The sequence below is a fragment of the Lepidothrix coronata genome, unplaced genomic scaffold (assembly GCF_001604755.1).
Source record: "Lepidothrix coronata isolate B3197 unplaced genomic scaffold, Lepidothrix_coronata-1.0 Scaffold8, whole genome shotgun sequence".
In the NCBI taxonomy this organism is placed as follows: Eukaryota; Metazoa; Chordata; class Aves; order Passeriformes; family Pipridae; genus Lepidothrix; species Lepidothrix coronata.
In genome coordinates, this window is record NW_016690188.1 from 5,410,562 (window position 1) to 5,426,492 (window position 15,931).

Genomic DNA, 15,931 nt, shown 5'->3' on the forward strand with positions numbered 1-15,931 from the left:
TACCAAGTATTCAAATCCTGATCACATCAACAGATAAAATAAAGAGAACACAAAGACTTGAATCAGGAAAAGGAAGGCGGTAGCAGGAACAAAGTAGACAAGCAAGGAGAGAAAAGAATACCTTGAGAAAAAAAGGCAGACCATCATGATCTAAGTGCTGATTAAATCTGCTCCTGAACATATGAATATGACCATAAGGCACAAGTCCAGTCTAGTACAGAAAGCATATTCCCCCTTTGATCATTCTCTGGTGTGGATGGAAACCCACTGGGGCTTGAAGAGATATCAAGTCTTTGAGAGATGAATATCTAACATAGCATATGGAGGCTGAATGGAAGTAAAAGTAAGTTTCCACCCCTTCTACTGGGGCCCAGGACTATCACTTCCATTTAATGAAGTCAGAGTGCTCAGATTTCAGTCAGCTCTCTCTGCTTTCTCTTTCCCAGTCAACAGTCTCTTCTTTCCTAGACATCAGGCTCTTCTTTCCTTTTAGAAAGGCCTCCATGCCTCCCTCTCCCCATAGTGAAAACAGGACAAGAGAGGTACCAGGTACCACAGCTTACATGCAGTTCTTCATGCCAAAGCAGTACAGCACAGGGCTGTCCAAATTCATGGCAAGAGCAGAAGGACTGCATGGTCTTTCATTTACCATTGACACTGCCATGTGAGTCTTTTCTCCCTTGCAGTCTCACAGATCCCAGCAGAGCCCTGAGGAAGAGTGACCTTGCAGCAACAACCAACCATACAATATGAGGAAGAATTTGGAACTAGGCAGCTCCCAAACCAAAGGTTGCCGTAGGTTTGAGTGGAGAAGTCTGGAAACTGCTCATCTAGAGTCTCTACAAGGAAAGCGTAAGGACACTCAAGGATCACCCTGTAGAGCCCCTCTGAAACCTCAAAGGTAACCAGACCTGCACACGAACCCAGAAAAACTATGCAAAAATTCAGCTTCCACCAGCAGCAGTATCCTGAACAATAGCAGAGCCTCTTTGCTATGACTGGACAAAAAAATAAAAGAAAGGGAAGATGGGACATTTTACAGTCTGTTCAGTCTCTTGAAAAATGAAAGCAAAGAGTTTTTTTTTGTTTGGTTGGGGTTTTTTTGTTTTGTTTTTTTGTTTAAGTCCTTGGTTAGAAGTTATGGGAGTAAACAACAACTCCTAGCTTTCCTCCCATATTTAGGCCGAGACTTTTTCAGTATTTCCAGTGTTGCGAAACAGAACACAGAAGAAAGCAAATCTACTTCGACTACACAGAAGTGCCAAACAGAAAAAAATAAGCCACAAAAGTTTGTATAAATACATGCACATCCCTAAAAACAGAGGCACCTATCAAAGCATTGTTTAAAGTTTGTCTGTCTAACTGAACTCTCTGTACTTGCTGTTAAGAACAATTTTACTCAAAATAATAACCAGGATTCAAACCAAGTAAGAAATAATGAACTTGGGTTTAATTGGTTTGCGAGAAACCCAATTTACAAATGCAACCCTTAGCCAGCTATTGAATATACAAGTTGACTGAGCCCAGAAGGCACTGTGATGAGTGGCTTAAGTGGAGGCACCCTACACCCACCAACATTCCTGCTGAATGAATGTGAAATCGGCAAGAATTGCTTTTATTTATCTTACTAAAAGCGTTTCTTGGAAGGGCTGGAAAAATTTATTTCAGATGGATTTTTCAGCTGAGAACAAAGTTGTATTTATTATAATTATGCACTCTCCAGTGTGGCCTGCCTTGCTGAGAAAGAACATTAAATTCAGCTGTGCACGAACTCACGGAAGTGACCTTTTGAATGAAAATGCTACAGCAAGAAACTTGTGGAGCATTCTCACTAAATAATAACCTACTGTCTGCAACTTGCAGATTAGTGCTCAGACCACTGATCTCAGCTGTTACTTACACAGGCACAAGTCTACATGAGGTCAATCAGCTGAGAATAAATCATGTGTGCTGCAGAATACAATATGGAGAACTGTACTTGGGAAACTTCATAGTCTCCAGTCCAGTGTGGTTTTATGAACTTATATTAACCATCATTCAGCAGCATAACATTGCAAGGCATTTTAAAGAGATCTTTACTGCAGGACACCCAGTATTCATTTACATAAGAGGATCAAAGGTGTTATTGACACAAACTGAGCAAGCTCTCACTTTAAAGAGAGCAACAAATTCAAGAACACCCACCACCCACCCAGAAATACCCTGCTCTCTCTTTGCAGAAGGGCATGAGGATTATCTGAAAGGCTTCTGCTCCATGGAAAGCCCAAACCCTTGGGGAGAAGACAGGTTAGCACTAAAGAACTAGAAAAGTCAAACTAGAAGGTTCATTCCATCACCTAAATGAAAGGTGAAATGTAAAATAGCAAAATACTAAAAGAGTAAAAATGTAGAACAGTAAAATGCTTGTTTGGAAATGAAGGATGTCTTCTCAGTGTGCAAATGTAAAATATCCTCCACAGATACATCAGATGATCTTACTCATTGCAGAAAGGTTGGGTATCTCATCCTGTAAGGAACTTAAAACAAATGTCTGAGCCTTCTCAGCAGCTGGGTTGCTGGGCAGTCAAACTCCTTGCTGCCAAAGAAAGCAAGGCAAGCTCGTGTGCTGACGTCCACATCTCAGGGGCAATTGGAAGTCACTCACTCTGCTGCCCAGACCAACAGCATCCCACAATGGACAAAACCTGCTGGCAACCTGCTCTGGGCTCCCTCTCCCTTTTACTCTCCTAGGTATGCACAGCAGGCTCTCGCAGTTCATGGCCATCTGAAGATTTTGGTACACAGTTCAAAGGTTTAGAAAAGAGACTACCCTGTATTAAGCATCAAGAAGCCAAAATGCAGCTATAAAACCAGTTTGCGCTGCCAGTTTGGGTTCTGCACTCCCTTTTCAGACTGTGTGTTTGCATTTCAGCCAGCTTGTTCTCCTCCCACTGCTCTGCTCACTGAACCTGCTGATTGGTCCCAAGTCTGCATCTCTGTGTGCTGTTGTCTCCAAGGGGAAATAATATACAAGAAATTTAATGTCTTGACTTTGCTACAGAACCAATTAATTGAGCTGCAAAGAAGGAAAGGCTTTCACTTGAAGTAATTGTTTTCTATGCAGTAAACACAGCACATGTAATTTGTGAGGGGCACAAAAGCTTGATCCTCCCGTGTCTTCACATGTTGATTATTTACACTAATGCTTTCCAGACAAATAGAAGAATAGTCTCCACTCAAGTACAGAAGAAGCCAAGAACAATAAAACAATTAGGTAAAGTTTGACCATAGTACTTGAGGGCATTGAAAACCTTTGGACCAAAACCTTGCAGAAGAAAACCAGGCATTTCTTGGTTAACAATTAATAATTTAGCCCTGAATTCTCTCATCCAGCTGAAGAGGAAAATTACACAGTAATTATACACCTTGTACTACACAATCCCCCAGTATTTTGATACAAAAACCCACAGTTCACATTCACCATTTTCATATCCCCATTTTAGATGAGAAATGTGAAATTCCTTTCTTAATATCATGTGTTAAGCCAGGATCAAAACTGAAGAGTTCTTGTAAAAAATACTTGTGTGTCAAAGGAAGGACTTGGGAGTACACTGTGGCTTTCAAAAAAAATTTTTAATAATATTTATAAATTCATCCTAAAAAATCCCAACAACAGCTAAACCCAAGAAATTTCTTTTGAAAACTATTTTCCCATTGTTTATCTTTGCACTAATCCTTTGGGTTAAGTAAACTACCAAGACACTTCACCCCCAAGAGCCCTCACCACTGTAGCATATGCAAGATGTCTGCTGCAAGGATAGGGCAAGACAAACACAGAAGCAGTGCAAGACCTGTAAATGAACATGTTAATGGGTTGAACCAGATGAAAGAAGTATTTCTAAAGCCTGTTTCTCTAATTAGGGACACTAGTTAAAAGCATAAACAAGTTTTACCTTTCACCCTGTCCTGAAGGAAAGTGCTTTCAGAAGAACTGTTGGCAGGCAGGCACTGCCTGTGTGAGAGAAGAGCTAGTGAGAGTAAGCGTTCTCAGAGCAAGGATACAAATAAACAAACAATTAACTTTTTCTGTGTAATAGCTACAACAGCAGCGGCTCAGCCAGCCTTCAGATTACACTCATGCAAGGTACAGTTTCATGGACACAAATGCACCTTCCATTTGTTTGGTTCCAGAAGATCAAGATGCAAGGGGCACACACCACCCAGACAGGGTGAACATCTCATCTAGTGCTGTTTTCCTCCCCTGCATACCTCTACATTCTCAAGCCAAACCAAAATGTTCACTGCTTGCATATGCAGATTTAGGCCTCTTTTATTAGGACACACCAAATGTATTTAATCCTTTTTTCTGTGCTTCTGAAGTCTTTTAGAGTAGGATCACAGCAAGAAGAGTTTTGGGTACACACTGCTAGATAATATGACACAGATGAGAAACCATCAGTGTCACTCATTCTGTTTCCCGAAGTTTATCTGCTCTGTTAAAGGCTGTGAAAAAAGGAGATTAGGCTGAGACTCATCCACCTAAGGAATTCAGCAAGCCCTTACATTTCATATCAGCCTGAAGTTACATGCCATCAAAGGTGAAACGAGGCAAAACCAGATTTGTCTGGCCCTTAATCTATAGTTTTCCTGGCACAATGCTTCTCAATAAATATATATCGTGCTGAAAATACAGGAGGACTACTTCAGCTGGTCCATCTACAGAAAGCAGACTGCAAGTTTCAGAACAAAAAACAATCACTCCAGACCTCCTGAATTCATCTTTAGCAGGATGATCCTTGGACTTTGCAGTCAAAGGATGGGCCTAAGAGCACAAAATGTGTCTGAGGAGAAAAAAACTCCCAACTCTTGTTCCCACAGCCTAACCACTGGTTTAGTATGATCCCAGACTCTGAAAAGTAGAGATACAAGGACAGAGCAGGAAAGCAAGAAATTCAGTAAAAACAATGAGCCACAAACATGAGAGTGATATTAATAACCAAGTATGTGAGATGCAAAACTTCCCTAGTAAGATGGGTAGGAAAAAGGAGCAAAAAAATGAGACAAAGAGAATACAGCTAGGAAAAGGAGAGGAAAATAACTTAAGAGCTCTTATTTTTGACAGGGTGATTTAAGACAGGCTCTGTTGGAGTCCAGGTGATAAGTCTCAGTAAATGGAGACAATCAGCAATGACAGATGTCTGCAAGCCTGTTTTATCTAAGTTCAGATCACAGGAGACTGGAGAGTCAAATGCAAGCTGTTTGTGAAGTTTGCATCTTCTAAAAAGACAGAAGTCAAAAGGACAAGGTAATTTGAAGACAACACAATACAGACATAACACTCCTCCTCTTCAGCATTCACTGTTCGAAAAGCATTCTGCAGACCAACAAATGAGACAACCAGTAAGAAAAGGGGGAATTCATCACACAGGAGACCCAGACATGAGTCATGACCTTCACATGCATTCAGGTAGCTTCCTTACATGCTTTCCAAGCAGAATAAAGGTCTTTCCGATCGTATCTCAAGAAAAGTCTTTCCTACCCCCACAGGACGAGGGGGGAGTTTGGAAATTTTACAGTTACAATTGATGAGCAGGATGTGATGAAGTCAGCCCAGTGTCCTGGCCTTGAAGACACTGCCTTCTTCAAAGGTTTTGTTCAGTCTTTGCAACATCCCCATACTCTGCCCATCACCTCCTCCAGCCCTTCCTCTACCTCCTGGCTCAGTCTGACCTCAGCCACCATTTTACCCTTTCATTCCACACCAGTCACTCCCAATTCTTGTTTAGCTCAGCTCTAAAAGGTGCTTTTACAGCAGGCTCCGTGGGACGGATTTTCTGCCCACAATCAGTGGGATGGCTGTCACAGTGGATAATTTATGCAACAGAATGGCCTCATCTGGACAGAGAAGACATGCAGTTCCTGTTGGCAATCTTCCACCACCTGGGATTTAAAGAGGATCCCACATAGAGAAAGAGGTTTCTAAAAAAAAAAAAATCAAGCAACCACTGATACATTATAAACAAATAAAAGTCTTATTACAAAGACTGAGGAATACAGAACTTGGCAAGGGAGAGGACTTCTGCATATTTTGCACTCTTTCTGTAGCAGGACTCTCTTGTGGCTGCCACAATCACACCCCTGATTTGACTGACAGCATTATCCCAGACTGTAGTGATTATGAGTTCTGGTTCCATAATAAGTAAAAAAAAAAGTCTCTTGTGGACAACAGTACTTGACCTGCTGGTCATATCTGTGTGCTGGGACACAAGAGAAAAGAGTCAGTCAGTTCTACTCATTAAAAACACCTCTGCACAGTCTGCAAGTGTCTTCCCTGCTTCCAAAGGAACACTTGACACCTTTTACACAGGGAAAGCTCAGGATGGCTGGTGAGATTCCTGGAAAAACACACTCTTCATAGCTGTTTCTACAGCTTATCAAGCCTTTCCCCTTCAATTTACTGTTCAGACAGTGGGAGTCAAGAAGACAAACAAAAGTAGCTCTGTAACTACTGGAGCTCCATAAAGCTGACCTCCAGTCAGTTTGTTCCACGAGGCTGACTGACTTTGCAGGCTCAGAAACTGTGAGCTCCAGCTGAGGCTTTGGAAGAAGCCAGGGTATGTATCAAGTCAGTCAACCGAACTTACAGATTTTCCAGGGCTAATAAGCTTGCAAATGTAGCTTCTCACTCAAGGATGAGTCCCTGTTTGTTTGGGTTTTTTTAAACTGTCTCTATGCCTACCTCTTTCCAGGAATTCTGGTGAAATCTTAGGCATCTTTGAGGTCTCTTGCTATCAAATTTGGTTTAAGTTGGCCAGTAGCTTCAAAATTAATGGGGAGACAGACATTGATAACTGCATAAAGCTCACCTCCTTCTGTGAACTATCTTCTTTCATTGATAAAATCCTTTTCCTGCTCAAGTCACTCTCTGTCCCACTCCAGTATATTTAGCAAATCAGTATCTTGACAAGCTCCCTCGGCCTGAATTAGAGCCAGGATAGGGTTAGTTTTTTGCTGTGACCATATTCCCTCCCAGATCTCAAAAATAAATCCCCACAAACGAACAAAACAAACAAAAAAACCCCAAACCAAAACACAAAAAACCAAACCCAAACAAAAAACAAACCCTTGAGCTGCCCCTGAAATTTCTATTTCTGCTTTGCACACCAAAACCAGAGATGACATAAAACCACATCACCACTAGAAGTAACAAACTTCCACCTCATAATAATAGAGAAGATTAAAGAAGGGAGAATCCTTTTCTTCACTGCTGGCAGATCTTTCCTTTCTTGAGGTTCATTCTTTCCTCTGCTAGTCCTAATGACTGCAGACACAATCCTAACGTCTTGATCCTCTATTAGAAAAGTCCCTGTTATCCCTTATTTTCTAAACCCAGCACCCTGCAGTTTGTCAGTCCTGGTAGCTGCTCGCCATAGCCACCTACACAGCTCTGCCACCCATTGTCAGCAAGAGGCCAGCAGCATTTTAAATGGCAAAAGCTCTGTCCCCTGATGCACTGGGGATTTCTGCCATGCTCAAACCATCACTTGATAGCAAGCCTCCCGTGCTTGGAGGGAGTGGTTGGATTTGGTTTAAAATATGCTGGCATTAAAGTGCTTGCGAAGAAGGAACAGTCAGAAAACTGCATCTAAATCTCCTACACTACCCAGTTCTCACATCCTTTTCTTTGGATCAGCCTTGGGTGATGCCAGGTGGATGGAGACTGGCTCAGCAAAGAAGGCCTGCAGACCAGCAGCACCACAAGCTGCCTCCACACAAAATAAAGTCTCTCCTTTCTATTTGCAGGTGTTGTTCAGGGCACAGCATTGGCCACACTGGCACTAAATGGTTTGGCCTGCTGTCTCAGCCTGCCAGCATCACCTCACTTTGCACCCAGCAAGCCCCGGCATGGAAAGTGCTCTGTTACAGTTTCACAAGCCATTGCAGAGACCACAGCCATCATCTAAAAATAATAGTGGGGGCAGTGATCTCACTGATAATCACATCATTAGAGGAGAATCAAATTCCTCCTTGTCCAAGCAGATAAACAGCAGGTCTCTGCAGCACCTCGAGCCTTCCTTTGCAGTCAAATAGTATCTGCAAAATCACAGAAAAAGCTTCATTTGTGACTGCCATACCAACATGCTTCTTGTAACAGGCAAGGTAAGGGCATGCAATTCCTGCTTAGCAAGCCTGTTCTCTCCAGCCAGTTGTTATTTCAGGCATGTTTATTATGTGCACTGTTCACAGGCTCAGCCACACAGAGCTCCATTGCCACAGGTTTTGGCATCTCAAAACCTCTCTTCTTAGCTGTGGGCTTTCTAACCACATAAGACAGCAGGGGGAGGGAGGGACCCAACTTCCCTGTCAGCATCTCTCCATGAACTCATACAGGAGTTCATCCCTCCCCTGTGTTCACTTTCTTCTGACTCGGAAGCACAGACCAAAACCTGGCACAATCAAGTTGTCCTGTAATGTGCAATGAGTATCTCTGCCCTGCCATGACTAATGGCCCTCCTGAGATTGTCACCAGCCCTGCCCTAGAGACATCTCTGACATGCTGAGTTCTTTCCCCCACATTGCAAAAACAGCAGTGCAGCTTGCCAGGTTATCCTGGATTCATGAACCCCCCTCAAACAAATGCAAGACAGGAGTCTGTAGAGCCACAAAGTCATTGGTTAAATGCATTAATTAAGCTGAGAAGATTCTTATGCAGCTAACCAGAAAGGGCAAATTCTTCCCCTGTACCCTGTAAAGCAGAGCAGCTCAGCTCAGAGGAACATCCCCAAATCCAGTACCAAACACACGCGTTGTTAGGAGACAGAACAAAAGGCCGTGTGCAGCTCGGCATTACTGAAACTGCAGGACATGCCTGACAAGGAGACATTTGTATAGGCACAACCACAGGGCACATCGGAGACAACACTGAATGGAGAAGTAGGCCAGAGGATCACCAGCCCAATAATAGCTTTTTGCCACAAGCTAATGTCTGTTCAATCATGCCAATCCTCCCAATATGACTTAAGGGGGGGAAAAAAGCAAAAAGAAAAGGTAGGCGGTTTGCATTTACTAAATATATCACCCATTACCTCAGAGGATGGCCATATGTTTTCAGATTATAAAGAAATACAAACTATTACCGACATTAATGCCTTTCTAATACCATAGAAAGACAAAGGTGAACTTCAGCATAACCCTGGGTTAATACAGGCTGACAGAGCCATATAAAAGAGCACAGTTTCCACTTTTGCCTGCAGAAAAGCAACTGCTGAAGATGCTTAGAGGAGCAGCACCTTTAGGAATCAAAGAGAGGGTTCAATGGCTGTTTGAGCCAGGGTTGAGTAATTGCTGTTGAAAGCACCGAGCTCATCCATTCCTCTGCCTCACTAGAGGAACTGATGGCAGGATCACCACTTTGGGCAGGATCCCTACTGCCCAGCAGCACTGCACATGGCAGAGCCACTGCTCAGGGATGCTCCCACCAGCCAGATGAGGCTGACCTGGCTCAACAGGCTGGGAGGATGGAAAAATCCCCAACCACAATGAAACAACGCTGGCAGATGAAACTTTCCAAGTTCCCTTCCAGCACAGCACGACTCCGCAACAGGTGCCCAAGTTTATTCTTAAAGAGGTGTTATGTTTTTGCTAACTAATATTTGCAGGGTGGTAGGGAAATCCTCAGAAAGGCAATGACAGGCCCCAGTCACAGAGCTGCCTTGACTCTGCTGAAGAAAACTGCCACACTCCTCCCCAGGATTCACTGGACATTTTCAGACCAGGCTTTCATCTGCTGCCCAGCTGCAGAGATGCAAGGAGCATTGTGTGTAATTGTGAGGGCAACTCACAAACAAAATTGAATCATTGGGAAGGTGTGCTGTACAGATGAGACACTGGAGTTCACGGTGGTATAATCATCGCAGAACGAGCAGTCCTTAATCCAGCCTGCACAGTTATTTAGAGGTTCCTGTTCTGAGCAAGTACACCACGTACTTTGATCTCTGCTGCCTCCTGCCAAAACTGTGGAAATTAGCAAGCCAAAAACCAAGAGTCATAAAGATATCATGGCAGACAAAACAGATACTATGGTTATATAAGCAGCTCTCCTCCTGAAGGATCCTGGTGCACTTCAGGAGAGACTGAAGGGCAGTTATAACTAATTACCTTTACCTTAATCAAAAAAGTTGCCTTAAATTTAGAGATGAGGAGCCTCTGTTCCGTGAGAGTAATTGAAACTTTGCTGTTCAGTTCACAAACTACCTGAAGTGATGCTCTGAAAGGGCCTGAATCCTGCCAACCTACTGTATGAAGCGTAGTAACTCCAACTGGTGCAATCAGAGCTGTGGTCACAGCCTTGGACAGAAACTCTGTGTTACAGGGGTGTTAGCCACAGTGACAGTCATGCTCAGTTCTTCCTTAAAGCAAGGATCTTTGTCACATATGATGAATCATGCCTCAAGTCACAGCACTTCAAGCAAACTCTTTAATTTGAGATGAAATCGGTCTTTACGAGCATGCTTCTGCCAGATTTTGGCTCAAAACCACCTTAGTAGAGAAAGACGGATTCCACAGACTTTGTCACATAGTTAACATTCACTTAAATCTCTTGTTTTTAAAGAAAACAAAAGTTGAGAAAACTATGTGATAATTAAGCTGCAGGCATGGGAAGCAGACAGATAGTTGAGGCAGTCAAATAACCTTTATTCTGCCCTGTAGAGGCAAACTACAATAGAAAAATGATTAATGTTTGAGGCTTTTCATTACGAATTTGATCCAGTTCATTTTAAAATGTATTAAGTTCTTATTTCCTTTTCCCTCAAACCAGAGGGGAACAACCAGCTAAGGTGTGCTGCTAAGGCTATACTTCTATGGCTAGATAAAACTGAGCATGGCTAGATTTCTTCTTCCTGTGACACTTTTCCTGATTTTATTACATAACTGCAATATTCTGCTTGTAATCTACTGAGAAACTCCAGTTAACTGAGCTTTGTGCTCGTAATTACAAATGAAAGTGCAGCGAATAGTCACGTAGACAGATGAACAACTTGGTTTCAGGACAGTGATGAGCTAAGTATCACCTTTCTCCTCCATCTACCTTAGTCAAAAGAAAGATCTTTGACGATCCTGGGCAGCCTGGACTTATTTTAACCTGAAAAGTCAGACTCTTCTGCAGAGCACAGTGTGTTCTCGGGAATGTTTGTTCAGTGCAGCTAGGCAGTACAGCTCCACCTCCTGAATTATTTAGAGGACACATTTCCTGCAGCACCTCCCAGCCTTAGACCACCAAGTCTGTGGGACAGTTCTTCCAGGTGAGGAGGGACAGACCCTGAACAAGAAGCAGAAGCTTCCCTGGAAGCAGAAACAAGCAGAGCATAGCAGATGTCTGCAAGGTAGATAGAAGTAGACAGCAGTCACCAGAGGCAGGAAGGGCAACAACACTGGAGAGGACAAGAGGCAAATGTTGTCAGGGTTTCAGTAGAAATATGGGAACTCCTGGTGCAGAGATCTCTCAAGTCCAACACTGTTCCTCTGCAGGGCTTCTCTACAAACCCATCAGCTCTGAGGAAATCCGGCTCTAAGGCAACACCAAAGCAGATGAAGTTTTGTTACATGCTTATTTTCAAGATCCTATATTACCACTTTTGTTTTTGAGTGAGCAGCTGTCAAACTCTATGCAGTGAGATAATACCAGTCTTTTGACAGAGTCTACATTTAAGATCTAAAATAAACTGTGAGAGTTTTATATAGACAAACTGTGGAAAGGAAATAAGTAAAGGATGCATCCGTATCCAAGTGCTCTTAAAGAAAACGTAGGCAGCCAAAGCTCTTCTCTCCCACACTCATGTATTATACCACTCAAGACTTATTATTTTAGGATTATTTCCGGTGCACTGACTGGAGAGGATATCCAAAAGTCACATATGCAACTACTCCACAAGCAACCAAGCTGTACGATTGCTTCCACACCCTTCTCCTTTTCCTTTCCTCCTTTTCTACTTCCTATTCCTTTGACTGACGTAGAAGCTGTGTGAGGCAGGGAGCATCTTGCACAGTCTTCAGAGCAGGTATGGCATTTTTATTAGCACATGTAGTGTTGAAGACATTCACAGCTTCCATACAGATAATCTCACCACCTGACCACTGCTCACAGCTGGAATGCCACAAGAACTAGAGAGCAAAACGGACCCGAGATGTACCTCTAGTTTATGTGCCTCAGCCTGAAGATGAAACGGAGCAAGCACCAGGACCTCCACCTGTTAAAGGCAGTTGAGACAACATGGAAAACACACAGTTCAACACAATCCTGCACCTGGCTCACTAGGGAAGCTACAGCCAAGCCTTAGCCACAATATGTCTGAAGGGGATTTGGGATGGCACTACCAACAGGGAATTACACAGCTCTCAGCATCTTGAAAAGAAGAAAATTCAAGAGTGAGATAACATCTGTAGTCGTGGACGAACTCCTCACCTCCTCCTCCTGCAGAAGTATTGGGAAGTATTTCAGTGGACTCCTTCCAGAAAGACACTGTCTGTCTGCACCCCTGTGACATTAAGCACAGTGCACCCCACGGCATCTGCGACCTTCAACAAATGCAAACTGCAATTTTTATCTTACACAGAATACACCACGTCAAACCAGAAGTCATCATATTCCATCTACGTTCTACATGGGGTGAAAAAGACAAATTGCCTCCACAAATGAGAAGATCCAGGTTGTGCACAGGTTGCTAGGCCCAGTGCAGTCCTCTCCGAGTGTCACCGAGCACACACCAAGGTGGGAGAGGTTTACAGGCGTCTACAGTGCTGGACTCAAGACCGTCACTGGAGATCTCAACAATACCAACATTGCAGCATAGACAGGAAACAGAGTAAAGAGATGAAAAAGACAGAATCAACTTCATTAAAACCCTTTCCAGGCATAATGAAGGTGGTAAGCAGGTGGTCAGAGACTACCAAGACAAGGCCTAGTTCCCCTTATCCCAGCTGAAACATGATCCCTCTTCCTTCCCCCTGCCCACAGGAGGTTTGCACGGAATCTCCTCTGCGGTTCCTGGCACGGGAAGACCAGCTCACCTGTCCTGGGCAGCACCGCTCAAGTCCCACTTCCCTGCTGACCCAGGTCCTCTGGCCAGCTGCCCCACTGCCACCCTGCAGCTCACCCCACACCACCTTCAGCACTGTCCCCTCACAGATCACCTTGTTCCCTGTCACTACCCCCAAAAGTCACCTGCACCTCCACCTGCAGGCCCGCGCCAGCTCCAGCCTCCTGCCCTCACTACAGACACGTTTCCCACGGGCTCCAGTCAAACACCTTTCTCCCTCGTCCTGCAGCCACCCTGCCGCACAAAGCCCTTCCGAGCGGCACTGCCACCCGCTCCTGGAGCCCTGCAGCCGCTCTCCGTCCCCACGGCACACAGGGACCCCCGAACTCTGGACTCTGCATCTCCTACAGCTTCACTTAAGCCACGGCACTCCCCAAACCTCAGGCGGGACCCCAAAAGCCTCTTCCCCCAGGCACCCCCTGTCAGCCCCGCCGGACCCGCTGTCCCAAGGGCCGGCGCAGCCCCCCACGTCCAAAGCCGACCCCCGTCCCAGGGACGCAGCCCCCCGCCACGACGCGACCCCAGAGCCCCCCGGGCGGCCCCCTCCCCTACCTGGGCGGGCTCCACGCCGGCGGGCAGCCCCTCAGGCAGGGCCTGGAGCAGCAGCAGGGCCATGGCGGCGCGGAGCCTCCTCGCCATCCCCCCCACCCCCCGCTCCCGCCTGCCCGGCCCGACTGCGGCCCGGGACGGGAGCCGAGGGGCACCCCGCGCCCGGGCCCGCCCCCGCCGCACGCCTATTGGGCGGGTGGCACACCGCTCGGCTCACTATTGGCTCAGGGCGCTGTCGCTTAGGGCAAAACCGTGAGGGGCGGGGTCTGCGCACTGGGAGCTGCCATCTTGAGTGTGGCGCGGCGGGGAGGGAGCCTGGGTGGGATTCGGGCCGCCATGTTTTGAGTGGCGGAACTGGCTGGAAAGGGGTGCGGGGGCTGCACCCCCCTGCAGTGGAACCTCGGGAGCAGAGCTGGGCACTGTGGAAGGGGGGGGCACTGGCATCCTCTGGCTGCCACAGCCTCCCTGACACCTCGGCGGCAGCCAGGCACTCATCCTCTATTCGCCTGGTCACTCCTGGTTACCATGATCCCGGCTCAGCCTCCTCCCACATTGTCCCAAATCCCAACAGCTCGCCCGGTCCTGGGGCATGGAGAGGGTGCTGGGATGGCTGCATCAACATGATGCTTGACTCGAGTTGTCCGGTGGGCAGCTTTGTGTTGGTGCCAGCCCCACTGGGAGACAGGATCAGCATGGAGAAGAGGATCTCCCACTGCGGCTGGATCCCAGAGTTTCTCCAAATGGCGATCCCTCGCACTCCCAGGAGGAGTAGGGGCACCGGCACTCGGGATTAATTCACAGCTCCGAGGAGACAGCCAGTGTTTCTGGGGCAGTGTCAGAGGGTTTCCACACTGCCACTCCCAGCGTGCCAGGCAGCCTCTGTGCCGGATTGGCAAGACAAGGTTTATAAGATGCTCAGATAACATGTTAAGAAAAGCCAGAAAAAAACCCTGACTTAGCAGTTTATCTCCTGCCATGGCATTTTTTTATCAGGCCAGCACTCTGGCACACCTAGGCCGGCCTGATCAGCTCAGCCACCTGCCCTGGCATGGACGTTCACCCACTGCACATCGACCCAGCTCCCTCCTCATTCCATGGCAATCGGTTCCCCAGACTCCACCGGCCTTTGGAGCCATCAGCCAAGCCTTCCTGCTGGGACCGCTGGTGCCTCAGGGAGCCCACCAGCCCCCCATGCCTGTACTCAGACTCTGCTGCAGACCAACATGACATCTTTGGTGCGGTTGCCATTTGAAGGGAGGTTGTAAACATGCTGGAGCACTGACATTTTGGTCACAAACAGTTACTGAAGAAGCTTTATTCCTGTTCCCAGGTAGCCCTGAAATTAGAGGCACAGCAGGGAGATGGGCAGCAAGTTCGCCAGAGCGCAGGACAAGCCCAGATCAGGTGTGACTCATTGCTGGAGAGCAATTAACACTTGCTGTTCTTCACAAGCGGGAGTGAGTCTGGCTCTGACTCCTGGCAATGAGGTTTCCTTTTCTGTTGTGATGAGAAATGGAGGCAAGGCTGGCCAGAACATGGGGACTTGCTGGCCACAGCTTGGCACTCTGGTGCCCAGTGGTGTCACTCTGCTCCCCAGTGACACCAAAGCAGGCTGGGGAGTTACTGTGGTTTTGGGGAGAGCTGAGAGGCACAGGCTGCAGCAACCATCTCCAGAGTGATGTGAGCTGTTGAGATGACTTGAAACCTTCCAGGGAGACTCGAGCTACAACCTACAAACCTAGAAACCCCGCTGAGCTAAACTGTCAGCTGGCATAAATCCATGTCGATCTGAAGAGGGAATCCACTGCCGTAAGCTCGGGGTGGGGGGAAGGTCTGTCTAAAGGATCGTTTGACAATTCTCTGAGCCCAGAGCAACCCTTTTCCTCTGCCCATGAGCAATAAACTGCGCCATGCCCCATTCCCCAGGGCAGGGGGAGAGCTGATGCAAGATGGCAATAGCTCTTCAGAGGGTCTCTGTGCTCCTGCTCTCTGCCCCTCCAGTATGGCTGGGGACAGGAATAAAGGAGTGGCAAAACAGCTGAGGCTTTGCCACCATGGTCCCAGCCTTGGCTTCATGTGGCTGCTTCCCCAGCATTGCTGGCTGCAGAGCCCTCTGCCCTGCTGGGACCCCCCCAAACTGCCAAAGCAGGAAGGGTCAACAGCAAGAGCATGGCTGTGATGTACAGGGGAAGGGCAGTTTTAGGATGCTGCAGCACATTGTTTTACAAGCATTGCCATGCACCCAAGCATGCCAGAGGCACCTTGGACCCAAACACAGCCCAGGCAGCTAGAGATACCTTTCTGAA

At 46.5% G+C, this 15,931-nt stretch overlaps 1 protein-coding gene across 2 annotated transcripts in view; it reads right to left on the reverse strand.

Annotated features, from left to right (window-relative positions):
* The window catches only part of WBP1L (WW domain binding protein 1-like), a 58,540-nt gene extending 44,812 nt beyond the window's left edge, over positions 1-13,728 (reverse strand). Inside the window, exon 1 of one of the 2 annotated variants that reach the window (XM_017804036.1) lies at positions 13,629-13,728. In XM_017804036.1, the coding sequence (XP_017659525.1) occupies positions 13,629-13,715 (87 nt within the window). In that variant the 5' untranslated portion in view covers positions 13,716-13,728. The remainder of the gene's footprint in view (positions 1-13,628) is intronic. The other variant, XM_017804039.1, reaches the window with a different exon arrangement.
* Positions 13,729-15,931: the final 2,203 nt, after the last annotated feature.